General features: G+C 42.5%; 1 protein-coding gene across 1 annotated transcript in view; it reads left to right on the forward strand.

The window, feature by feature from the left end:
* The window catches only part of MALRD1 (MAM and LDL receptor class A domain containing 1), a 737,846-nt gene that overhangs the window by 70,592 nt on the left and 640,691 nt on the right, over positions 1-26,563 (forward strand). The window contains exons 5-6 of the mRNA XM_073629748.1: positions 14,797-14,890; positions 23,444-23,593. Of these exons, the coding sequence (XP_073485849.1) occupies positions 14,797-14,890; positions 23,444-23,593 (244 nt within the window). The remainder of the gene's footprint in view (positions 1-14,796; positions 14,891-23,443; positions 23,594-26,563) is intronic.

A 26,563-nucleotide genomic window follows, 5' to 3' on the forward strand; every position in this document is an offset into this window, starting at 1 on the left:
ATTGCTGGGCACTGGTAAGGCTGCATTGATGGGTACTGATGAGGCTGCATGTGCTGGGCACTGGTAAGGCTGCATTGGTGGGCACTGGTCTGGCTGCACTGATGGGCACTGATAAGGCTGCACTGATGGGCACTGACCAGGCTATATTTGATGGGCACTGATCAGGCTTCATTTGATGTGCACTGGCAAGGCTGCATTTGATGTGCACTAGTAAGGCTGCATTTGATGTGCACTGGTAAGGCTGCATTTGATGTGCACTGGTAAGGCTGCATTTGATGGGCACTGGCAAGGCTGCATTTTATGGGCACTGGCAAGGCTGCATTTTATGGGCACTGGCAAGGCTGCATTTTATGGGCACTTGTAAGGCTGCATTGATGGGCACTAATCAGGTTGCATTTGATGGGCACTGACCAGGCTGTATTTGTGGGCACTGACCAGGCTGCATTTGATGGGCACTGGCAAGGCTGCATTTGATAGGCACTGGCAAGGCTGCATTTGATGGGCACTGGCAAGGCTGCATTTGATGGGCACTGGTAAGGCTGCAATGATGGGCACTGGTAAGGCTGCAATGATGGGCACTGGTAAGGATGCATTTGATGGGCACTGATCAGGCTGCATTGATGGGCACTGATCAGGCTGCATTTGATGGGCACTGAGGAGTGAGTGGCCAGGGGCCTGGGCCCCACTTTGCACAATCAGTACAGGCAGCCTGAGGAGAGGGGCCCCGGGCTGGCACACTCAGCACTCGTGGCCTCCCTCCTCTGCACAGACCAACACCAGACCAGGTCTCAGCCGAGGTCTACCAGCACATGATACTCATCATCGCTGTGAGTGAACTCTTTCCATTGATGACCGTCTGCTGTTACTTATTCCACGCTTCTGGACGGGTCTTATCCACAGAAGGGACAACATCCAAAGTGGAGGTTTCTCATGCCTTTTATTAAGGGCTGTCTGGTAAGCCTTTAATCTTTCTATGGTGACGGGTTTACTGCGGTGGAAGTCACGGATTTACCCAAACAGGGACTCATATATTTATGGACACTGTATGAATATTAAGCACGATTTTAGTGTGATAAAGTTTTGTAGCCGTGCACTCAATCCAACACCCCAGTTTTCTATTATATTGGAGCATGTATGGACAATATGTACTAATTTGATTTTAATTTAATTTTTCACCAGTGAATTATTGTGCACTGTGGTTTTCCTTTCATTGTTTGTCCATATCCAGCGCTGAACTTCTCTTTATATATACCTAGTAGTGCCCCCTATCAGGGTTATAGTGTCCAGCTGCAGGATACCTTTTTCATAGGTTTTTTTATATTCACATTTTTCAGTTTTTTGTACACCTAGCGCAGATTTTTCTTTTAGAATAATACTAAATCCTGTGGCAGAGGATTGTTCAACCATTATTGTTCCTATCAAGTATGTGGCAGAGACTTTTGTCCGTGCATCATTCCGGGTGCTAGGTCAGTGAGAGAGGCCTATCCGGGTGAGCAAGATCTGTTGACTGAAGGAGTACTTGTCTACGGGATCTCAAAAGTTCATCAGTGGTCTGCATAAGGTATCTGAACTTTCCCTTAAACCCTCCATCACCCCTCTACTGCTCAAGTTGTTCAATAAAAAAAAAATTGAAAAAGAGAACTAAATGACTTGTGCATATATAGCTGGGCACGAGGCCCAGTACAGAATCTAAGTTTCTAGTGTGGTGAACTGTGAGTAAGGGGTAGCGGCAAAGACCCAATTTAAACCAGCAGCTCCTTCAGGGGTCAGTGCTACATATATATATATATATATATATATATATATACATACACACACACACACACACACACACACCTTTTTATTTTTGAGGTGGGGGGGATCTGGGGGGGGGGTCCCACACTTTTTTTCCCAGGACTTGACCCCCTCACCATAAACCTGTCTGACTATACTTTCTTCTTTGCTCCCCAAAGCCTCCTTTATAGGAGCCATTGTTTCCATATACTAACTATGTTGATTATGGGCAACAAGTCTCATATATACGCAGCTTGAAATAAATAGCTGTATAAAGTTAGGCTGTATATGTGCTGAAGACCAGTGGTTTTGGACAGACAGTTGGCACTGGGGCATAAGGAAATGATTTGCATAAACCCACCCACTATCCTGTAACCTTATCATTAGGATTTGGGATGACATGAGACATGCAGATTTCTTCTGATTTAGGAAGGCTCCATCTAAACATTAACATATATTGATAAAGCTATTCAAATCTAATTGATCAATTTTATGTTCAAACATTCCATTTAAATACTTTAAATCGTGTTATATAATAATCATGATAATAATAATAAAATATATTGTATCCTGCATTATCCTAAATCTGATATTTAAATACATTAAACCCCATTAAATCTTATACATTTCCATTAATTACATTAAATGCTATATTCTATTATTTTATAATATATACTATGAATAATAATAAAAATATCCTATATTATCCTAAATCCTGTATTTAAGCGCATTAAATACCATTAAATCCTAAAAATTCACTTTCAAATGGGGCATATGGCACCCTAATGGCAAACTCCCAGCATTAGCGTATTCATCAAACTCGTACTGACTTAACACAAATCTTTTTTTCGATGTGCTTGACTGGTTGGGACATAAAATTTAGCAGAAAAATGTCAACGCACAGTATATTTCTTTGGCAGAAGTGTAAATATTTTGTAATAAATAGTTGGGGAACATTGGTAAGCACCTGGCAATGGGTAATAGCTCACAAAAATGAGAACACTTCAGTTGAAAACTGAAAATTAACAAGAGACAGTGCAGAAATGGATGGAGAACAGGACAGTCTATAAAACTGAATTTGTCACTGAAAACCAAATAAAAAATAATTAAAATGGAACTTCAGACAAAGCGCTAAATACACAGATGAAATACATAGCATTGAATTGTTTTCCAGCCAAATATTTTATAGTCCTGCTCAGCCAGTCCTCTGATTCACACATTCTTCTAATTGCTGCATTGTATAGCCAGAGGGAAACACCACTATGTCATGTTGCAGGTTTACAGCTTCTTGGGTCACCTATAGTATATGCCAATTGGTCTGTGGATTAGTATCTATACACTGCTGATTCCGTGACCATTTCCTTTCTGGCTATGGCATGCATTGGTGTGCACCCTCAACGCTGAGCAGGCTCAATAACCAAGAAGGCATTTAAACTCCTTTATTCACCATGGCCAGTGTGCCACCCTGTGCCTGAGATTCAGTTTTTTGCTTGATTTCCACTACTGTGCTTGCATTCTTTGTAAGGCTTCCACAGTTGACTATTCTCTGCCTTTCACCTGCCTTAACCCCAGCCTGGACTCTGACCTCCTGAAATTCCATCATTTGAACCCTTTCCCCAGAAGGTACACTTCCTGCTCCGGCAAAACCCCTTGATGGGGTAATCCTGAAGGCCACGTCTAGTCCAGTAGGGTCACTGGTCCATCACTCCCTGAGGGATGCTCTGATGAAGACCAAGTTGCCCCTCTATGCCTTGAGTGAGGCTGCGTCACGGGCCAGGGGTGTCACCTGTAACAGAGAGAGTGATTTATACAATAAATGTCATCCATCTAGGGTTTACAAAAAAAATGAAAAGATTAATTAACTTACTTTACCCTCCCCACACTCCAGGTCCCTATTGCCCATATTTCCTTCCTTGATTATCTTATGTTGCCCACACTGCCAGTGTAGTGGTCTGAAAACTGCAGCCTCCAGGCTGTGTAGCATCATGGTGATGTGCGAACATTGATCAGAATTGCTCAGAGCTGTCCCGACATCCCAGAAGAAATAAGGGTGCAGAAGAGTCTGGCTTTCAAATGCCTAGACCGTTACATCAACTAGCATGGGCAGTGAAAGATAATCATCCAAGGGGAGAACCGATGATGTGGGGAGGGTGTTGAGAGTTAGTTCACCTTTTCCTGTTTTGTGAATAGGTGAACTAGCCCTTTAGAGAACAATGCCATTTTATATAGATGGATGCTGACTGTTCTCAGGTGTGCCCTCTGGTGGTTTCACACAGATTAATGACTTATTGTCATGAAAATATGACCTAAGCAACATGTAAAACTGAAATAACTATGCCTTTTTTTTCAAAGCAATGTTGTATTAGAAGCAAACAGCAAAATGATTAAAAATAAAAATGAATTAAATGAATTTCTGTCAGCACAGTTAATATTTACAAACTGAAGTCTTTAAACTGAGAAAAATGCAAATCATTTTAGAGTGAAGCTAGTTCTGTGTGTCTAGTTGGAGGTTGTGTTAGGTTGTGCTTCATAAATAAATTAATTGGAGCAAGAAGAACATTTGTAGTATCTGCTATGAAATACAGCAGCTGCAGTAATTAGCAGTTCAGTTAACAGTCGCTGCACTGTGCATAATGGAACTGTCTCCTTCAGCTGCCAGAGTTTAAAGTGAACTTTTGGGCACTAAATAGTGGGAACATTCAGGTGCTGCATGTCAACATTGATTTGGCATTTGAAAATCAAGCAGCCTGATTTGGGGGGATTGTAGGAAAGAAGGAAGAAAAAGGCAGTATGCACAGGTACCCATTGTTATCTTGAATAGTTTTTCTATTGAATAGGTTAGCCAACTCCAGGCTATTTTTAAGGCTATTTTTTTTTCTTAAAAGATCCCCAAGTCAATGTTAGAAAAAAAAACAGCCTGGGCTGCAATATTTACATTCAACCTGGAGCTGTCATCTGCAGAACATTTACTTTGCCACAAGATGTCCTCTGGGTTCCAGGTTGAATAAAACACAGCACCATTCATTCCCAGTTTGGTATCAGAGAGGGCCGCCCAGCCTGGAGACAAGGCAAATCGAATACTGCGACGTTGTGTGACTGCCATGAAGACATCCGAAAAAAAGGTAAGTAAAAAAAAAATAGAAAAAAAATACCTGTGACAGGGCCCACAAGGAGCGAAGGGAGTCAATTTGGGGGAGAGTTCAAAGTAATGCCCCGTACACACGGTCGGATCTTCCGATGGAAAATGTGTGATAGGGCCTTGTTGTCGGAAATTCCGACCGTGTGTAGGCTCCATCACACATTTTCCATCGGATTTTCCGACACACAAAGTTTGAGAGCAGGCTATAAAATTTTCCGACAACAAAATCTGTTGTCGGAATATCCGATCGTGTGTACACAAATCCGACGCACAAAGTGCCACGCATGCTCAGAATAAATAAAGAGATGAAAGCTATTGGCTACTGCCCCGTTTATAGTCCTGACGTACGTGTTTTACGTCACCGCGTTCAGAATGATCGGATTTTCTGACAACTTTGTGTGACCGTGTGTATGCAAGACAAGTTTGAGCCAACATCCGTCGGAAAAAAACCCTAGGATTTTGTTGTTGGAATGTCCGATCAATGTCCGACCGTGTGTACGGGGCATTAGTCTTTTAGATCTTTCAATAAAGAGGTACTCCAGCAGATACCATTTCTATCTAAAATGTCAATCTAAAGCAAACATTTCCAAATATAAATAAAGCTGACATTGCACATCTGAAAATACTGGTTACCTGGCTGTAATACTGATCCCCTGGCTTCAAAACGTTCCCAGTTACTAACCTGGAATAAGTTTGATCAAAAAATGCTAATTAAAGTCAGACACCCAAAACAAGAGGGTCAGCAAGACAGCCAACAACTAACATTTCCAGAATAGGAAATGTGCAATGGCAACTTCATTGGCTATTTAGGTACATTTTCATAATCCCACTGCAAATTCACAAAACACTGCTTTTCTGATGTAAATGGTTGTAATCGAGGTACAGAGAACTTGAAAAAAATCAAGTATTTATGTGTGTTTTCTCCCCCTCCTTTGGCCCAAATCATAGAAAAATCAACAAAACTCTGCTCTTCTGACTTCTCCTCTAACAGTATTAGCCAATGCTTCTTTCCTTCACCACTAGATGGTGCCCTGCACATAGCGGGCACTGTTTATGGGAGCTTGAAGTGGGGGCTTAAAGGGGAGCAACACCAAACCTCAAACATTCCTATTATAATGTGGTTTTCCCTATTTTATGTCCCTCTTTCTTATCTGGCTAAATGCAGCAAGAAAACTGTAGCGGGAAAGGGGGTACAGGGAAATGCTGAAAGTCAGAAAACATAAGAAACATCTCCCCTTTCTCTTGTTTGGTTCTCTGTTCATGTGAAACATATCTCTACATATAAAGCAGACACCATGAAACCTCCTGTTGCAAATTCTAATATAATTTATTACAAGGCGGTGGAGCTTATACTACCGGGCATGATTATTTACCCAGTTGAGGATTCTGAAATTCTGAACATGCTTAATACACACACAAGCCTCATAGAAGTACACAGGGATGGTGGGGTATCACTTCCATTTCTGCCCCTCTGCTGCTCTCCCTCCCACATATTCCGTCAATTCCCGGCTGTCAAAATGGCAGGCAGGAGTCTGGTGTAAATATAGGAGTTGCAGAAGTTGCTATATAAAAATAGGCTCCTACACAGCATTTATTAATACTGTTCAGACACCAAATAAAGAGATACAAAGGGTGGATTTACTAAAGGCAAATAGTCTGTGCACTTACAGTTGCATTCAAAGCTTTAGGCCCTTTTCACACGTGCGGATCTGTGTTGATCCGACCTGTGAACATCCGCTTGCTCAGCGGGGATGGCTCCGTTGATCCCCGCTGAGCTGGCGGATGACAGATCTCCGCTCTCCCCTATGGGGGATCAGATGAACACGGACCGTCTGTCCGTGTTCATCCCATCCGCTCTGCAGACGGATAGAAAAATAGGATTTTCTTCTGTCTGCAGAATCGGACAATAGCGGGGCCGGATGATATCGGGTGTTAGCGGATCCGCTGACACCTGCTATCCCATAGGGATGCACGTATGTCCGTATTTCATCCGAAAACGGATGGATGAAATACAGACATATGGTCCACATGTGTGAAAGGGGCCTTACTTTGTAAAAAATACCCAATCAGGTGCAAGGAAAATAAAAAACATTTTAAATTACACATGATTAGATGATGGAAATCAGCAGCACTTTACCACATTTACTAAGCTCTGAGGAATTTTCCTAATTTGAGTGCAATCAGTGGTGGCAAACAAACTGAAAAATTCTGAAAAATACTGAAAAAAAACATCAAATGCAGCATCAATGTACCCATCAATTGTAGCCTCACTGTGCCCATCAATTGCAGCCACTGTGCCCATCAATTGTAGCCATTGTGCCCATCAATTGTAGCTTCACTATGCCCATCAATTGTAGCCTCACTGTGCCCATCAATTGTAGCCTTACTGTGCCCATCAATTGTAGCCACTGTGCCCATCAATTGTAGCCTCACTGTGCCCATCAATTGTAGCCTCACTGTGCCCATCAATTGTAGCCTCACTGTGCCCATCAATTGTAGCCACCGTGCCCATCAATTGCAGCCACTCTTCCCATCAATTGTAGCCTCACTGTGCCCATCAATTGTAGCCTCACTGTGCTCACCAGTTGCAACCACTGTGCCCATCAATTGTAGCCTCACTGTGCCCATCAATTGTAGCCTCACTGTGCCCATCAGTGGTTTGCCACTGTGCCCATCAGTGGTTTGCCACTGTTCCCATCAATTGCAGCCACTGTGCCCATCAGTTGCAGCCTCACAGTGCCCATCAATTGCAACCTCACTGTGCCCATCAATTGCAGCCTCACCGTACTCATCAATTGTAGCCTCACTGTGCCTATAAATTGTAGGCTCACTGTGCCCAACAATTGCAGCCTCACTTTGACCATCAATTGTAGCCACTGTGCCCATCAGTTGTAGCCACTGTGCCCATCAGTTGCAGCCTCACGGTGCCCATCAGTTGCAGCCTCACTGTGCCCATCAATTGCAGCCTCACCGTACTCATCAATTGTAGCCTCACTGTGCCTATAAATTGTAGGCTCACTGTGCCCAACAATTGCAGCCTCACTTTGCCCATCAGTTGTAGCCACTGTGCCCATCAATTGTAACCTCACTGTGCCCATCAATTGTAGTCACACTGTGCCCATCAATTGCAGCCTCACTGTTCCTGTCAAATGCAGCCTTACCGTGTCCATCAATTGCAGCCTCACTGTTACTGTGCCCGTCAAATGCAGCCCATCAATCAGCATCACTGTGTCCATCAAAATGCAGCCTCACTGTGCCCATCATTCAGCATCACTGTGCCCATCAATCAGCATCACTATGCCCATCAGAAAGCAGCCTCTCTGTGCCCATCAGAAAGCAGCCTCACTGTGCCCATCAGAAAGCAGCCTCACTGTGCCCATCAGAAAGCAGCCTCACTGTGCCCATCAAAATACAGTCACTGTGCCCATCAATTAGTGTCACTGTGCCCATCAATCAGTGTCACTGTGCCCATCAACTTCAAGTCCACCGCACCAGCTAACCCACCACCACATCTTCCCATATCGCAGGACAGGCCGCAACGCAAGGGACTATTGATTGATTCTCGGCCGCCGCTATTTCATTTGTCAATAACTTTGCAGTGCTTTGTACCAGAATCATAATTAAAGATGAGCCAAATATTACCTGGATTTGGTCTGAGGAAGTTTTGCAGAACACGACCAAAGCTCAGGTGCTGAATATGAACCCCATTACCATCAATGGGAGGTAAATGTCACAAATAGTAATTTCCATTTCCTTGGACAGGGATTTTAAAACAAATGTTTGGCCAGGAGCAGTGATTTTAATACTACTTAAAGGGCAGCATTAAAAATTCAGAATTCATTTAAATAATGTGCCTGGGGGATGCCCTCAACCTGCCTGTGAAGTGTCACATCTGTATATACACAACCTACTGCAGCAAAACTGATATTTACAAAGAAAAGAAAAATGCTTTTTAAATTGCCAGCAAATGACAGCTCTGCCGATTACTTCTGTTTGTAAAGCCTGAGGGGAAGCCATCAATTGCAACAGTAGTAGTAATACCGTTGCTTAATGTATCTCTTCTGGTTCTGGTTCAAATGCAACTTTAAGCATTGCTATATCTCTTTACACCCAGTCTGCATGGACAGTATGGTCACCTGCTGACTTAACACCATCCACAGGCAGCGTAACACTTCAATAAGACGCAGAAGTTTAATCCAACGCAATTTTACTACAGATAATTGCAGTACAGTGAATGTATAAAGACAATGACTTTTCTAAGCCCTGTCTCTGTGAATATCTAACACTGACTGAGGGATCATGGAAGAAATGAGGAGGCTATAGCTAGGACTGAACTAACTAGCACTAAACAGGAGGAGAGGACAGAGGGAGAAACCGAAATCACACCGTAGACAAGGTGCAGTGGCCCAAAACCTCCACTAGATGCCAGCAAAGTACCAAACAATAATAATCTGATAGGTTAAAAAAATACTGCGCTAACACAATAAGAAAAGCTGCGACTAAAGGTAGTAAACCGTGAATCTAATGTAATTAAAAAAAGTCGCGCTAAAAAAGATTATTTGAGCATAGCAACAATCTAGTGCCTAAAGTGATAAAAGGTAAATATGAATAAAAAATATAATTGAAACAATACCCAATGTATATAAACTCCACGATGAGATGGAATAAATGATATAGAATAAATGATATACAAAAAGGACTATTTTCTATGTGAAAAATAAATAGTGAAATAAATTAACATAGTTGAATGTGAACGACAAAAATTAATTTCCAGAACACTATTACCACGTGCAACAATATAAAGAAATATTGTGAAGATACTGAGCATATACCCTGTGAAAAGCAAAAAATAAAGCAATAAAAATTATAACCAAACTAAAAAAGTCCATAAAAAATCCAAGTCCAGAAAAACAGTAATTATTGAAGTTCTTGCATATTGTGGAAAACAGGCAAGTAGATATCCCCCAGTGCTAGGAGAAGTGCAGAGACAGACTTGCTGAAGTGACACAGGTGCATGGGCAAACCTCCACCGTTTAAAACAACTGCCTCTTACCAAATAGAGTTGGTCTCTAGATTATAGGAGACCTATGGAACGGATGGCTGCAACCCCAGCCAGGGATCTAGAACAGCAGAAACTTGTTGTCATCCGGGACCCGGAACTCGCTCCGTCACACACAGCGAATAGAATAAAATGGCTCCCCATAAAAGAAATAAAAGCTCCACATAGCATAAAAACCACGACTTTATTTAATAAAGAGTAAGATTGCACTTACACAATGGTTGTAAAAAACAAGCATCAAAAACGGCGGCCGGCTGATAGACTCCCCGTGTCTTCCGGGTGTACAGAACGCGGTGTCGTCGGGACGTAGCTCCTCCTCCCTCCCTGGGAGGAGGAGCTACGTCCCGACGACACCGCGTTCTGTACACCCGGAAGACACGGGGAGTCTATCAGCCGGCCGGCGTTTTTGATGCTTGTTTTTTACAACCATTGTGTAAGTGCAATCTTACTCTTTATTAAATAAAGTCGTGGTTTTTATGCTATGTGGAGCTTTTATTTCTTTTATGGGGAGCCATTTTATTCTATTCGCTGTGTGTGACGGAGCGAGTTCCGGGTCCCGGATGACAACAAGTGTCTGCTGTTCTAGATCCCTGGCTGGGGTTGCAGCCATCCGTTCCATAGGTCTCCTATAATCTAGAGACCAACTCTATTTGGTAAGAGGCAGTTGTTTTAAACGGTGGAGGTTTGCCCATGCACCTGTGTCACTTCAGCAAGTCTGTCTCTGCACTTCTCCTAGCACTGGGGGATATCTACTTGCCTGTTTTCCACAATATGCAAGAACTTCAATAATTACTGTTTTTCTGGACTTGGATTTTTTATGGACTTTTTTAGTTTGGTTATAATTTTTATTGCTTTATTTTTTGCTTTTCACAGGGTATATGCTCAGTATCTTCACAATATTTCTTTATATTGTTGCACGTGGTAATAGTGTTCTGGAAATTAATTTTTGTCGTTCACATTCAACTATGTTAATTTATTTCACTATTTATTTTTCACATAGAAAATAGTCCTTTTTGTATATCATTTATTCTATATCATTTATTCCATCTCATCGTGGAGTTTATATACATTGGGTATTGTTTCAATTATATTTTTTATTCATATTTACCTTTTATCACTTTAGGCACTAGATTGTTGCTATTCTCAAATAATCTTTTTTAGCGCGACTTTTTTTAATTACAATAATAATCTGATGCAGTACAAAACAACACAGAAAAATTAAAAGCTGGTGCAGTACACTTCCTGCTACCGACAGAGGCTTGACCCGTCCGAACATCAATTTAGTTGTTTGCTAAACCAAGGAACAAACATAATTTGGACCAATCCTGGGTTCAGACCAGCAGCTCATCTCCGGGTTCACATATATGCAAGTAGGATGCGGCTTTTACCGCATCCAATTTGCATGATATGTGAGTGTGACGGGCTCTCAATGGAGCTGATTCACACAGGTCCGGGGCAGCCGTGGTGCAGTTTCCAAAAGGGTCCTGGGCGTTTTTGGGTCTGGTTCAGGTGCGAATTCAGGCAAATATTCGGATCTGAATCGCACCTGAACAGGTGAACAGAAACACACCGGACCCCGGGCTGAAAAACCGCAGCCGCACATATGTGAACCCGGACTGAATCATGATATTTCTGTCATTTTAAACAGGCCATTTTTTCTAACCTACAGTAAGAACATTTTTTTTTTAAACTAACATTGATCAAAGTAGAATAAAGTGCTTTCTTTTAGACCCCTTTCACACCGGGGTGGTGCGGGCGTTAGCGGTAAAGCGCTGCTAATTTTAGCGGCGCTTTACCACTGTTATAGCGCCGCTTTTCGGCTGCTAGTGGGGCACATTTAACCCCCGCTACCGGCCAAATAAAGGGTTAAAAGCCCCCGTGTTGCAGCGCTGCAGAATCGCTTTTCAGGCGCTTCGGCAGCGCTGCCCATTTATTTCAATGGGCAGAGGCGGAGGAGGAGCAGTGTGTACACTGCTCCCCCACCGCCCCAAAGATGCTGCTTGCAGGACTTTTTTTTCCCGTCCTGCAAGCGCACTGCCCCAGAGAGAAAGCACTCGGGCTTTCACACTGGCGTGTTTTCAAGCGCTTTACAGGTGCTATTTTTAGCACTAAGACGCCTGAAAAGCACCCCAGTGTGAAAGATGTCTTGGTGTTACATTTTTTGTCCAAATGACACATTTATAGTCTTAAAACTTTCACCAAAAGAAAGTCTTGTTTATTCTAAAAATCTTATATATGTAATTCTTTGTTTTCTTAAAAAAAAAAGTTTAATACTGCAGCTGCTGACTTTTATTATAAGGACACTTGCTTGACCAGGGATCCAGCAATGTCCTCACCGAAGCCAATTCTTCAATCGACTTTGGGTCCAAGCACCGGCATCTTAAAGTGGATGTAAACCGTCTCCTATACCCAGTGAAGTGAACAGCCCCAGATGATACACAGGGATGAAACAAATCTCCCTACATAAGTTTTACATGTATAGCTGCTGTCTTCAGCTTTATATACTGTTTAGAAAGAGATTTTCTCTTCCGGGTTAACACTGAAGTGAAGCCTGGGCATACAGCCAAGGCAGCTGATTGGAGGAAAGGCACACACCCCCTCTCCTCATAGGTAGAGACTTTTAGATCTGTTTATTGAATTGTTCAGGCCTCTGCTAATCTATTTATAGCATCCTCCCCAACACAAAACTCTGGCTGCTTTTATCATATGTGACAGAGAACTTGATAACAGAAGAGCAGGAGAAAGCTACAGGACTTAGTACGTTGGAGAGAGATAAGTAAACACTACAGATATATGTGCCCAGCTCAAATTTCATGATTCAGGTTTACATCCACTTTAACTAAGGGAAACCGGCAGTGAAGTCTTCTGGCTTCACAGCTGGTTTCCTACGCGCATGCGCAAACCTTGCTGTGCTTTGTGATTGGTCCCGCAGTCTTCTGGGACCTGTGATGTGAACCATAAGGTTGCGGGGGAAAGGAAGGGGCGAACGTCAACTCAGATTGCCGCTGTGATCTTACTGGAAGTGAGAGTGGGTACCTGTCAAAACCAGGCACTCCCTTCTCCCCCAAAAAAGTGCCAAATGTGGCAGTGGTGAGGAGAGGTTGTAAACTTCTGCTTTTAGTTCCACTTCAAGTAATGACAACAGTTATTGCTGAATAAACAGGCTCATAGCAGAGATGTAAACAATGCTCTGCTATATAATATAGGGGGTGTGCAGATGTGAGAGCTGGCGTGAATAAAGCGGAAGTTAAAGAGGAAGTAAACCCTGATGAGTTTTACTTCCGTCCTTTGCCCCTGCAAACTAAAAGCATAATGTGCTAGTATGCATCGCATACTAGCACATTATATGACACTTACCTGCAAACAAAGCCATGCACCGTCCCCGCTGCAGGCCACATCCATGTTCGCGCCTCTTCCTTCCGCTGCCGCGGACTCCGGCTCTGTGACTGGCCGGAGCCGCATGATGTCACTCGGGCGCATGCACGTGGGAGCTGCCAATCACGGCATTCGCTCGTGAAGAAACGGCACGGGGAGGCTGTTTCTTCACAGCGCATGCATCAATTACATCATTGGCGCAAAACGCAGTAAATATCTCCTAAACGGCGCATGTTTAGGAGATATTTACAGTACCTATAGGTAAGCCTTATTATAGTCTAACCTATAGGTACAATGTTCACAGAGAGGTTTACAACCTCTTTAACTGTATATGAGCTGAGAGGGCTGACATCTCCCCCCGGCTTTTCTTCCGGGTTTTCACGATTCGGCTGTGTGATTGCCCAGAGCCTCGATGACGTCACTCCCGCACACGTGCGTGGGAACCCTCGGTTCAACATAGAGCTCTGAAGATCCGGCAAGGTATGCTGGACTTTCAGAGCGCATGTGCCGGTGAGGTTTCCGGCTGGATCCAGGGTTGTTATCTCCTAAATGGTGCATGTTTAGGAGCTATTCATTTTACCTACAGGTAAGCCTTATCATAGGCTTACCTGTAGGTAAAAATCACAAAGCGGGCTTTACTACAGCTTTAACTGTATCTGAACACCACAAACTGAAAACACTATTTAATCCATTTTTAATATTCAAACCAATCTCCCCATCCACCCATATCTCCATGCTTTATTTTGTTGAGAAATCACTTTGAAAAACACCCCCTAGCATCTCTAACTGCAGCCATGTTGAGTAAGGGCAGATGATTCATGTAGCGTTTACTTCCTGGAATCCATCTAGCCGTGGCTCAGGCATGCAGACAGGAGGGCGTGCTTAGCTGAGAAAGTCCCTCTTCCTCTAGGTGAAAGAAAAAAAAATGCCCATGAAGACTCCTGGGATGTATGACATCATTTTCCAAAGACATGCTGGTAGGTTAATTGGATCCTGTCTAAATTGGCCCTAGTATATGTATGAATGTGAGTTAGGGACCTTAGATTGTAAGCTCCTTGAGGGTAGGGACTGATGTGAATGTATAATATATATGTAAAGCGCTGCGTAAATTGACGGCGCTATATAAGTACCTGAAATAAATAAATAAATAAATAAATAAAATAAATTTTGGCCTAGGCCAGAAACCAGGAAGCAACTAAGGAAATGTAAAAAAAAGTTTAAAACAAGTAAATATATTATACCATCCTACCTATTTACTAATGCTAGCCGCATAGGGATAAAAAATAGTTTAATAGATTGAGAGAGTTTAGTTTTGCTTTAAGTGCGTCTAGGGCACCCTGATGTGTAATTATGGCCCAGCCTGTAAGTGCTGCATAATAATAATAATAATCACAATCTAATAATAATAATGATAATGTATTAATAACATAACACACTTTCATTTCTGCAGGTTACCATCAAAGGAACTATTTTCAGCGAAGTCTTCTCTGAGTACATTGCCATAGATGACGTTTCATTCAGTGAAGGATGCATACCTGCTAATGGTGGGTGCTTCCTATTATTCTGTTTTGATAACTATATAAAAAAAAATTGCTAGAGTTTCTTCTTGAAAAGGAACTGCAGTCTGCTCACATAATTTGTAATAAAAACATCTTTGCTATTCTGAAGCTTCCCTTCAACCACTTTGCATATTATTTTATATATACTGTGATTCTGTACTTGCCAAATAGAGAAAGTCCGGCTGCATCCATTTTAACTGTGGGCAGCTGAAGCTGCTGCCTGTTCACTTCCTGGATTTACACAGACACACAGAGGCACACATCCAGCTCTGCAGCTCCCATTGGCCCTCTTATCACTCATCCCCCTCCCTTCCTGGCAAACTCTCACGAGAGAGAGAGCTGTGCATGACGTCATAAGCCTAGGGTAATGACCAGACAAGAAACAGGAAGTGGGCTGTATAAGATATTTACTGGCTGAAAAAAATGTTTTATTATCCAAAGATAAAACAACAAGGGCAGAAGATTTAATAGATGGAAAGTTGAAAAAATGACTGAAGGTCCGCTTTAAGGACAAGACCATTTTTTGCTATTCAGCACTGTGCTACTTTTAACTGGCAATTCATCAGTCATGCAATGCTGTATGCAAATTAAATGTATACAATTTTTTGTGCTTTCTTTTGGTGGTATTTGATCACCACTGGGTTTTTTATTTTTTATTACAACTTAAAAAAAGACCGAAAATTTGGAATCCCACCCCCCCGATATTTTGTACTTTCTGTTGTAATACATATCCAATAAGGTCAAATTTCACCTATCAGCAAAAGTATGCAGGCAAAGGACACACCCCCTGCCACACCCCCTTAAAGGAGAATTGTACAAAAAAAAACAAGATTGGTTAAACCAACAAGTGCTTTTTTTTACCACCACTATTCCTTTATATTGGCTTTTGGAATTTACAAATGCAGCCATTTAGAAATCAGATGAAAGGTTTAGCGCTGGGAAACACTTTTTCATAGATAAAAAGACCAAATGAGGGACAAATGAGGAGGAATGAGGGACAGAGGGACATTGTTCCAAATCAGGGACAGTCCCTCGAAATCAGGAACAGTTGGGAGCTATGATCGCAAGTGCTGGCAGTGATCAGGGCTGATCCTGCTAACACTGCCTTTTTGGGGACACTATATTATTGTGGATGACTGTGTTCTATAGTTCTGACCGTGACCAGGATACAGACCTGGGCAGACACTATACTAGTAATGGCAGTGATCAGCAACTAGACATAGTGTGACCATGATAGTGTGATGGGCAATTAGGGACTGGTGCTAACTGACACTGGCTGGGAGGGACGCTAAGGCCGCTTTCACACTGGGGCGGTTTGCAGGCGCTATTGCGCTAATAATAGCGCCTGCAAACTGACCCTGAAACAGCCGCTGCTGTCTCTCTGGTGTGAAAGCCCCGAGGTGCGCTTAGCAGGACAGGAAAAAACAGTCCTGCTAGCAGCATCTTCGGAGCGGTGAAGGAGCGGTGTATACACTGCTCCTTCACCGCTCCTTCCCATTGAAATCAATCGGACAGCGCGGCTATACCGCCGCCAAAGCGCCTCTGCAGAGGCACTTTGCGGTGGTTTTTAACCCTTTCTCGGTGTAAAACCGCCCCAATAGCGGCCAAATACAGACGGTAAAGCGCCGCTTTAAATAGCGGCGCTTTACTGCTGACGCTCCTCCCAGTGTGAAAGGGGCCTGTCTCTAACAGACACTATCTGACCTCGCTAGTGGCTCTAATACAGTGATCAGTGATAATACTGTACTAATGACACTGGCTGGGTGACAGGGGTAATACAGGATATGCAGGATACAGGATAATACATTTTATTCTTGGGTTTAATACCACTTTAAGGCTCTGTGGCCTTTTTTTTTTTAATTCAGTAATAATGTGAAGCTTGGCTTTCTATGTTCTCCCAAGAGCTGGAACTGATAAAGTTAAATTAGTATCACTGACCAGTCTATGGCTGCCAGCCTGACATCGAAGATTAGATTAAAGAGGCAACATTGGGTTTACCCTGAGTGAGTTTTTAATTGGTTGAGATAAATAATCCATATTTACAGCAATATCGATCCCAGGCACCACTCGAGGTAGTGAAATTTTGTGAGAACATATTGGCAATTAGATTACAGTCTGTATAATCCTCCTTGGTATTTATATAATCCATGTATATTCTTTATTGGTTGTACGAGTAGGCTTCTAATTATTTGCATTAACTTTCATTCAATTGAATTCATGACATTTATTGTATTTGACATGCAATGTTACAAAGTAATGACACTCCTATCCTCCGATCTGTGTTCATTCCCAATGCTTGTAACAGAAGTGGATACTATATCATTATCTCCCAGCTGTCCTCTTTTGGATGCAAGTCCCTCACTATCTCCTTCCTGTACAACTGTCCCTCTTTTGGATCCAATTCCATTTCTATCAATTTCCTGTACAACTGTCTTTTTTTATGTTGGACGTAACATACTTCAAAGGTGCTTCAAAGAGACCCTGTCACCAACCAAAGCATTGCAATCATTAATTTTGGCAGCAAATTTCGATTTAGTTTTAGTCTTAGGAATAAAATGGCATTTTAGATTTAGTCCCATTTTAGTTTTGTGCAATTGTTTTAGTTTTAGTCGTTTTAGTCGACTAAATCTCCATGACATTTTAGTCGCCTATAACTAATTTTAATTATCTAAAATCGAATGGATGTAGTTAAATTGTAATGCATTATTTAAGCATTTCTCTACAATTTCCATACTCATTATATACTGCTGGAGTGAAAAATCTAATATGTTATTATTTATGTTATTGAGGTATGAACATGCACTACAGACCAGTGTTAATTTTGACGTCAAATTTCAATTTAGTTCTAGTCTTATGCCGCGTACCCACAAGCGGAATTTCCGACAGAAAGAGTCCGATGGGAACTTTTCATCGTATATTCCGACCGTGTGTATGCCCCATCGGACTTTTCCTGTCGAAAATTCAGACGGACTTAGATAGAGAACATGTTCTATATTTTTCCGACGAAACAAATTACTATCGGGAAAACCGATAAACTTTAATGCATGAAGGTAAGAAAACATTCTTCACGCTGCTCCCCTCACAGCCCCCCTAATACTTACCTGAGCTCCCTCTTGATCCAGCGATGTACACAAGAGACTTGACTGTCCCGGTACTCCCTCTCCTCATTGGCTGTGACAGCTGCAGGTGCCTATTGGCTCTCACTGCTGTCAATCACAGCCAGGGAGACAATGAGGAGAGAGCAGGGGATGGCGCCGAGCCGACCTCTATATGTGTTTTATTGACGCATAGAGCTGTGGCTAGGGAGTGAGCATGCAGTGTTGCCCCCAGGGAAAGTGGTTTTCTCTGGGGGCACTGCTCGAGGGGGAGGAGCCAGGAGAGCCAGTAAGGGATGCAAAAAGCAGAGGATCGGGGCAGCTTAGTGCAAAACCACTGCACAGAGCTGGTAAGTATAACAGGTTTGTTTATTTGTTTCTGTTTTTTAAACCCAGCTTTAATATCACTTTAGGCGCCAGCTTTGCCCCTGCTAGGAGAGAGGCACCCTTGATGAAGTTATGTTAGGAAGGTGGACAGCTGGCAAGGAAAGTGATTACTGATTTTCCTTGTGGGTGCAATAGTACCAACATGTACATAGGCAGGTTATATACTGTAGTTACCCTATATCAGCCTTTCTCAACCTTTTTATCCCAAAGGAACCCTTGCAATAATTTGCAGGCCTTAGAGAATCCTGCAGATTATTGCTTTTTTACATTGGTGGGCAGGATGCCACTCTTGTGGCTCTGTCCAAGTGGTGTTGGACTTGGTCCCCCAGATATGCAAGTACCATCACATGGGAGATCAGTTAGTCAGAGCTCATGAAACCCCTAGCCACCTAGGAGGAACCTTAGTTGAGAAAGCCAGGCCTATATAGTTAACATCTGAGGGGAAAGCCAGAAGAAGCTGGAAGACTTCAGGATGTTAGGTATTGGGACCAGCAGTCCAAGGTCATCTAGAGCCCAGGGCAAACATGCCAAACTGCGCCCCCCCCCATAATGTATGAGCATTATGTGTCAGCAAGAATTCCCCCACAAATACGCTGAGCACTAATCTGCATGCTTACCCCCTAAGCATAAATTCTCCCCCCTCCTAGTACAAATCCACCCCGCCCCCAACAAAAAACATTCACCACTCCTAGCACAAATTCTCTACCCCTAAAACTTCCCTCGTAGTACACATCTTCTCCCCCCACTTTGAATCCCCCCCAGCACAAATTCCCCAAAATCTCCCCTCATCCTCCTTCCCAACACAGATCCCCCTAAATTACCTCATAGCCACCTCTTAACACCCCCCCCTCAAAAAAAAATGTTCCCCTTCTAGAACAAGATTACCCCCTGATGTCCCCCAAATTCCCCCTTCCATCACAAATCCCCTCCCCCAATCTCCTTGTGGCACCCCCACCTCACATGATACCACAGTGCCTAGGGCAGCCGTCCCTCCTGCCCACCCCTTGGTCCAGCCCTGATTGGGACTACTGTTAATCCCCAAGTGGGAATGCTGGACTTTAAGACATCTCTTGTCTTCTCTCTGCACTCTGGACTGTTATGCCTTATTGGGATGCCACCTTGTGGTCCCAGTTTTTGAGATAGCTCATTGTCTGTTATCCTTTTTTCAACACATACTTTTCTGTCATTGTATCTGTACTGTCATCACTCTGCTTTCATTCAGTAAACATCAAGTTGTTCATTAAATGCAAAGAAAAAGTCAACATTTTGAGGGAGTGTTAAAAGAGGGCTGCTAGCAATACAAGGTCAATATGCAAAACCCTAATCCAAAAAACATAAAAATAGATGCAGTGCCCTAAAAGGATTTGTGTATGTAATCACCACTACGAATTCAATAAATTACAATCCATCCCAATGTAAAAAATGTAAATAAATACAAATACATTTTTTTTGACAATAGCTTCCACCAAATCATTTAGATATGTATATAAAATGAAACAATAAATATATCAATAAAACTGCCACCAAATCATCCAAATAAAAAAAAAAAGTGCAAAGGATTTGCTGCAAAACAGATAAGCAGAAGCTGACCCCTGAGGATGTGCATTAGCACAAAATGCAATGGGCGGAGCCTTTTTGATGACGTAATTGAACTTGTACAGTGGCCATACATCAGATCGCTGCGATTCTGCCTGCTTTTACAAAACTCATTGCAATCGTGGCAAAACACGCCACACGTGTTTGGCCGCCATTTATTCTTAATTGCACCTCAAACATCATGCAGTTTTGCCATGTTTGGTGTGGCAAATCACATTGTGTGAAGCTTTTTGCTTAACAGAAGCTCCTGCTTCTTTTTGGGTGACAAGCTTCATGTGATATGGTTTGCTACGATTGCCACACAACTCTGTTGTGTGACAATCGTGGCAAAACCTCACTATGTTTGAGGTGCCATTAGAAATAAATGGCACCCAAACACGCCCAGTGCGTTTTGCCACAACTGTTTTGGAATAGTTGGTGGAATAGTGGCAATTGTGCCCTCGATCCCAAATCACCAGTTGTGAACGGGGCATAATGGCTTGAGATGCAGAGTTGGCCAGAGTCCATAAAGGAATTGGTAAAGAAAAAAGTTGTGATAGCGCTGCCCAATAGTGAACAATCAATCAGTCAAATAATAAATTCCTGTCCTATAAGATTGCTATAAACATTGATAAATTGAAAAATACATAAACACACTCTAGGTAAATAAATAAAGTCCCAACAGTCCACACATAAAGTGCTCTAGTGCATCTTCATATTTCAATATGTGCTCCATTATATAACAAGGTGAAATGCTCGCTCACCTCAGGACAAGACCCCCAAAAGGGCCAACACAGCATAATGGCAATCAATCCTGTAAACCAGATAGTGGGTCCACTGCTCACTTCCTCCTCTGATGATGGAACTTCCCCAGTTGGGATAACTCCACAAAACTCTCAGGATAAAGAAAGCAATCTCCAATAGTGCAGTATCATGGTTAAAATGCATAAGAGAATACCAGCTTAAGGAAATGCACTCACATTTATTCCGTTAAAAACAACAAACATGATATAACAGGGTCTCACAAACAGCATCCAGATCAAGTAATGATATACACCACATGGCTCCCTCTTCACGCGTTACACCACTCTCTCACGTGGCTTCTTCAGAAGATGCCACGTGGGAGATTGGTGTAACATGTAAAGGGGGAGCCAGGCAGTGTGTATCATTACATGTCTTTAAGCGGTGGAAGTGAGCAGAGGACCCACTATCTGGTGTACAGGAATGATTACCATTATGCTGTGTTGGCCCTTTTGAAGGTCTTGTCCTGAGAGCTGTTAAAGGGAACTTCAAAACTACTCAGGAAAGGAAAACTTTTAAAGAATGATAATTCTACGTGACACAAAGAATATTGGACTAAATGTGGACCACGGTTTTCTAAATCACTATCCAACTGTTTTTTTTTTTACTATTTACCTCTGTGAGTCTTCTCCCCTCCCAGTCCATAGCCCTCTCATGTCCTTATCTAACTATCCAAGTTTAATTACCATTGCTCTGTATGTTTCTACCTCAGAGATTTATTTTTTTAACAGACTGCTAAAACTCTTGTTTATTAGTACTGCTTGGACCTTGAAGAACCTCAAAAGCTTGCCCTTGTTCCACAAGCCCTGCAGGAATTATTATTTCCATGTACTGCACTAATGGTGACCAACAAGCCTGAAACTGAAGTATGCAGTTTGGACTATATTATGATATTATTAATAATTATTTTTATATTATTATTAATATAATAATCTCTTAAATTAGTCAACCTCACCAAAACTTGCTTCCAAGCACTGCACTAATGATGACCAACAAGTCCAAAACTGCTGTAAGCAGGTTGGAGTATATTATGATATTATTATTTTTTTATTATATTCCAATATACAGTATATACAGTATCTCACAAAAGTGAATACACCCCTCACATTTTTGTAAATATTTTATTCTATCTTTTCATATGACAACACTGAAGAAATGACACTTTGCTACAATGTAAAGTAGTGAGTGTACAGCTTGTATAACAGTGTAAATCTGCTGTCCCCTCAAAATAACTCAACACACAGCCATTAATGTCTAAACCACTGGCAACAAAAGTGAGTACACCCCGAAGTGAAAATGTCCAAATTGGGCCCAATTAGCCATTTCCCTCCCCGGTGTCATGTGACTCCTTAGTGTTACAAGGTCTCAGGTGTTATTGGGGAGCAGGTGTGTTAAATTTGGTGTTATCACACTCACTCTCTCAAACTGGTCACTGGAAGTTCAGCATGACACCTCATGGCAAAGAACTCTCTGAGGATTTAAAAAAAAAGAATTGTTGCTCTACATAAAGATGGCCTAGACTATAAGAAGATTGCCAAGACCCTGAAACTGAGCTGCAGTACGGTGGCCAAGACCATAGTTTAACAGGACAGGTTCCACTCAGAACAGGCCTCACCATGGTCGACCAAAGAAGTTGAGTGCATGTGCTCAGCGTCATATCCAGAGGTTGTCTTTGGGAAATAGACATATGAGTGCTGCCAGCATTGCTGCAGAGGTTGAAGAGGTGGGGGGGTCAGACTGTCAGTGCTCAGACCATACGCCGCACACTGCATCAAATTGTTCTGCATGGCTGTCATCCCAGAAGGAAGCCTCTTCTAAAGATAATGCACAAGAAACAGTTTCCTAAAGACAAGCAGACAAGGACATGGATTACTGGAACCATGTCCTGTAGTCTGATGAAACCAAGATAAACGTATTTGGTTCAGATGGTGTCAAGCATGTGTGGCGGCAACTAGGTGAGGAGTACAAAGACAAGTGTGTTATGCCTACAGTCAAGCATGTTAGTGGGAGTGTCATGGTCTGGGGCTGCATGAGTGCTGCCGGCACTGGGGAGCTACAGTTCATTGAGGGAACCATGAATGCCAACATGTACTGTGACATACTGAAGCAGAGCATGATCCCCTCCCTCCGGAGACTGTTCTAAATATTTTCGATGGAACCAATTCCTATCGGGAAAACTGCTCTCCTGTATGCTGTTCCAACAGACCAAAAACGATGCATGCTCTGAAGCAACTACGAGACGGAAGCTACTGGCTATTGAACTTCCTTTTTCTAGTCCCATCGTATTTGCTAGGTGAGGGGTGTACTCAATTTTGTTGCCGGTGGTTTAGACATTAATGGCTGTGTGTTGAGTTATTTTGAGGGGACAGCAAATTTACACTGTTATACAAGCTGTACACTCACTACTTTACATTGTAGCAAAGTGTAATTTCTTCAGTGTTGCCACATGAAAAGGTATAATAAAATATTTACAAAAATGTGAGGGGTGTACTTACTTTTGTGAGATACTGTGTATGTATATATATATATATATATATATATATATATATACTGTATATTTGACATAATATTCTCTAACTCCACCAAAACATAAATGATTTAGCTGGTTCTTTTTATTATTACTAATCTCTTATTACTATCACTGTTTGCTGCTGCACTGACACCTCTGCTTGCTCCACAGAGACCATCCTGCCTTGCACATTTGATGTGGATTCCTGTGCCTGGACCTTGGATCCATCAACTGGAAAAATACCCTGGGGACACACAAGCCAAAACGTCGGACCCACCCTAGAGAGAATAGCACAGTATAACAACAGCGACAGTATTAAAGGTAAGTTTTAAAAAAAAATATTCAGCAATGATAAAATAGCTTTAATGGCATTAATAAAACATTGGCAGAAAAGCTCATTTGCATGAGCAATCACAACACTTGGAACGGATTGTCTTTTCACACATTAAATATGTGTGATTTAGCTGTTCGTACAATTCTTCAGTGGAAAATAATGTATTTTAGAATGCAGAATTAATCGGCTAATAGAAGCACGGGTAGAAGGTATAATTATATTTGCATAACACCTGCAACGCTGCAGGTTGCTGGAGGAAAAGTTCATGGGTAGAAGTACATTACAGTTTATTGCAAAGTTCCATAGAATTGCTTTTATATAATTACTTTTATGCTTATAATGTTGGAGGGAGTTCTTAAAGGGAAAATATTGTTTGTGTTTATTTAGAACACATTTTGGGTAAAATTTACACAAAATCACCTTACTTTATGTGATTATTATTATTTTACTTGACCTGCAATAAGTTTATGGTGGTCAAATTACTTGATACAAGGGGCTGCACATAATGTAAAGCTGTAGTAAATTGTCAGAGACTTCAGACATACAACAGGAGATGGTTAGAGACTATGGACATGCTACAAGAAATTTTGAGAGACTATGTATGACCAAACATGATGTGAGAGTTGTTGGAGACAAGAGTCAGGAGACAGTCATAGACTGTAGACACGTTACATAAGAGTGCTAGAGATCTCTGCTATTACAGACCCATTACAAATGAATCACTGTTCTCGTGTCTACTAAAAATATGCCTCAATTGATATTTCTTTAAAATGGAACTAAAATCATTATACTTACCTCCTCTCTAATGGTCCTAAGTCAGTGATGTGTTCCTCATTAGCATCGGCATCTTCACAGCTCCTTCTAGCTGCTGTTCTTTGGGCCTCTCCATTGGCTGGTGCAGGATGATGTAAGAGTCGGCCATCCTGGCCCCCACAGGGCCACCCAATTTGTTCCATAGGGTTGAGGGTTAGGCACAAGGGCTGTATGTTAATGACTATTTATATAATACAGTAAAACCTTGGTTTAAGAGTAACTTGGTCTGAGAGTGTTTTGCAAGACAAGCAGCATTTTTAAATAGATTTTAACTTGATATACAATCGATGTCTTGATATAGAAGTAGCGTCATGTCACAGCTGAGTATAAAAGAGAAGAGAGGAGCCTCTAAGTGTAGCAATATGGTTACATTTAATGAAGGTACAACATTTAGCAACTCACATGGTTGATGATTAAACAGACACATCTCAGTATGCTGGCATAAAGCTGTCCACATAGACCGTCCTCCGCACCGCCATCGAGGTCATCCCTTCCACACTGCACTTCAAGCCTCGCTTTCAGATCATTGTACTGCAGGGTAGTCTTCCCGGTCACGATTGCAGACTGACATCGGTGAGAGCCGGCAGTGAGGAGGATGGTCTATGTGGACAACTTTACCCTGGATTCCTGCATACTTAGATGTGCCTTTTGACAGAGAGAGGTTCTGTCGCTATAAGTTTATAGGAAAAGGTGACCCAGGAGTCTCATTAAGGGTTAATGCAAGGTTCAGAACTAGAATCTCTCCAGATTCTGTACTTCTGAATCAGAACATTCAATCCTGGGTCCATGTTTTGCTAGACGCCTGCAACCTGGCTCACTGCACAGGTGTACAGGGTCATTATATAGTCAGGTCTGAGAATTGCTCAAGGCTCTCGTTTTGGAGACAGCTTCCAGTTTGGAGACGGAAGGTCTCACCCAGGGTCAGGGGGCCCCAGCCAGAAGCCACGAGACAGAGGTCTCATCGAGGAGTCACAGGGCCCAGCCAGAAGCTACGAAACAGCATGTCTCGGTCCCAGGAGTCAGGTCGGCTTCTATCAGGGGTGTCAGGAGAACTCTAATCCTTAGGCCAGAGGTGGGCCACACAGCAGGGCACTGCGACTGAAGGCTAGAGAGCCAAGTGTTCTGAGAGAGCTGAATGACACAGTCAAAGGACTGGTAAGAGGAGAAGCCTTGCTGCCAACACGTAAGCCAGGTGGCTTGGTATTTTCGTAAATTCATGTTATGTGGAAGAAACCCCTACGTGGGCAACTGATGTATAAGTGAGCTTTCCTTTATTCACTAAAAGTAGGCTGCCACACCCTAAAACTACAGTTTGGACTGGTGCAGCTCATTGTAAATGCACCTGCTACTTGAGTTTATTTCCCCAATCTCACAGCCTCTTTTAATTATCAACCATGTGAGTTGCTAAATGTTGTACCTTCATTAAATGTAACCATATTGCTACACTGAGCCCCGGTTCACACAGGGGCGGCACGACTTGCAGGTCGCCTCACCGAGGCGACCTGCACACGACTCCCACGGCGACTTGCAAAACGACTTCTGTATAGAAGTCTATGCAAGTCGCCCCAAGTCGCCCCCAAAGTAGTACAGGAACCTTTTTCTAAGTCGGAGCAACTTGCGTCGCTCCGATTAGAACGGTTCCATTGCAGAGAACGGGACGCCACTTGTCAGGCGACTAGGTCGCCTGACAAGTCGTCCCAGTGTGAACCGAGGCTTAGAGGCGCCTCTCTTCTCTTTTATACTCTGTAGCCCTTGCTGGATTTTGCTTCTAATCCCCTTGTGGAAGCTTCCATTTGTGGATGGACATTTAATGGTTACACAACCCATCACATTGCTATAATCTTTTTATATGGACTATAAACTGAAGGACCTATGAATAAATGGTTGTGGAACGAATCACCTGAGTTTCCATTATTTCTTATGGGAAAATTTGCTTTGATATACAAGTGCTTTGGACTGTATAATTTGTTATATTCTGCGCTTGGGTATGGGCTAGGGCTGCTGCCTTCCTTGAGGGAGGCCCAACTGGAGCACCCTTATAGAAAACAATATTACAGATGTAGGGTCAGTGGAGCTGCCCGTCACCCGAAGAGTGATCTTCCACAGTGAGTCACTCTTCCCGGATGAATGTGCAACAGTAGGGT

This window comes from Aquarana catesbeiana, linkage group LG05 (assembly GCF_042186555.1).
Source record: "Aquarana catesbeiana isolate 2022-GZ linkage group LG05, ASM4218655v1, whole genome shotgun sequence".
Classification (NCBI taxonomy): Eukaryota; Metazoa; Chordata; class Amphibia; order Anura; family Ranidae; genus Aquarana; species Aquarana catesbeiana.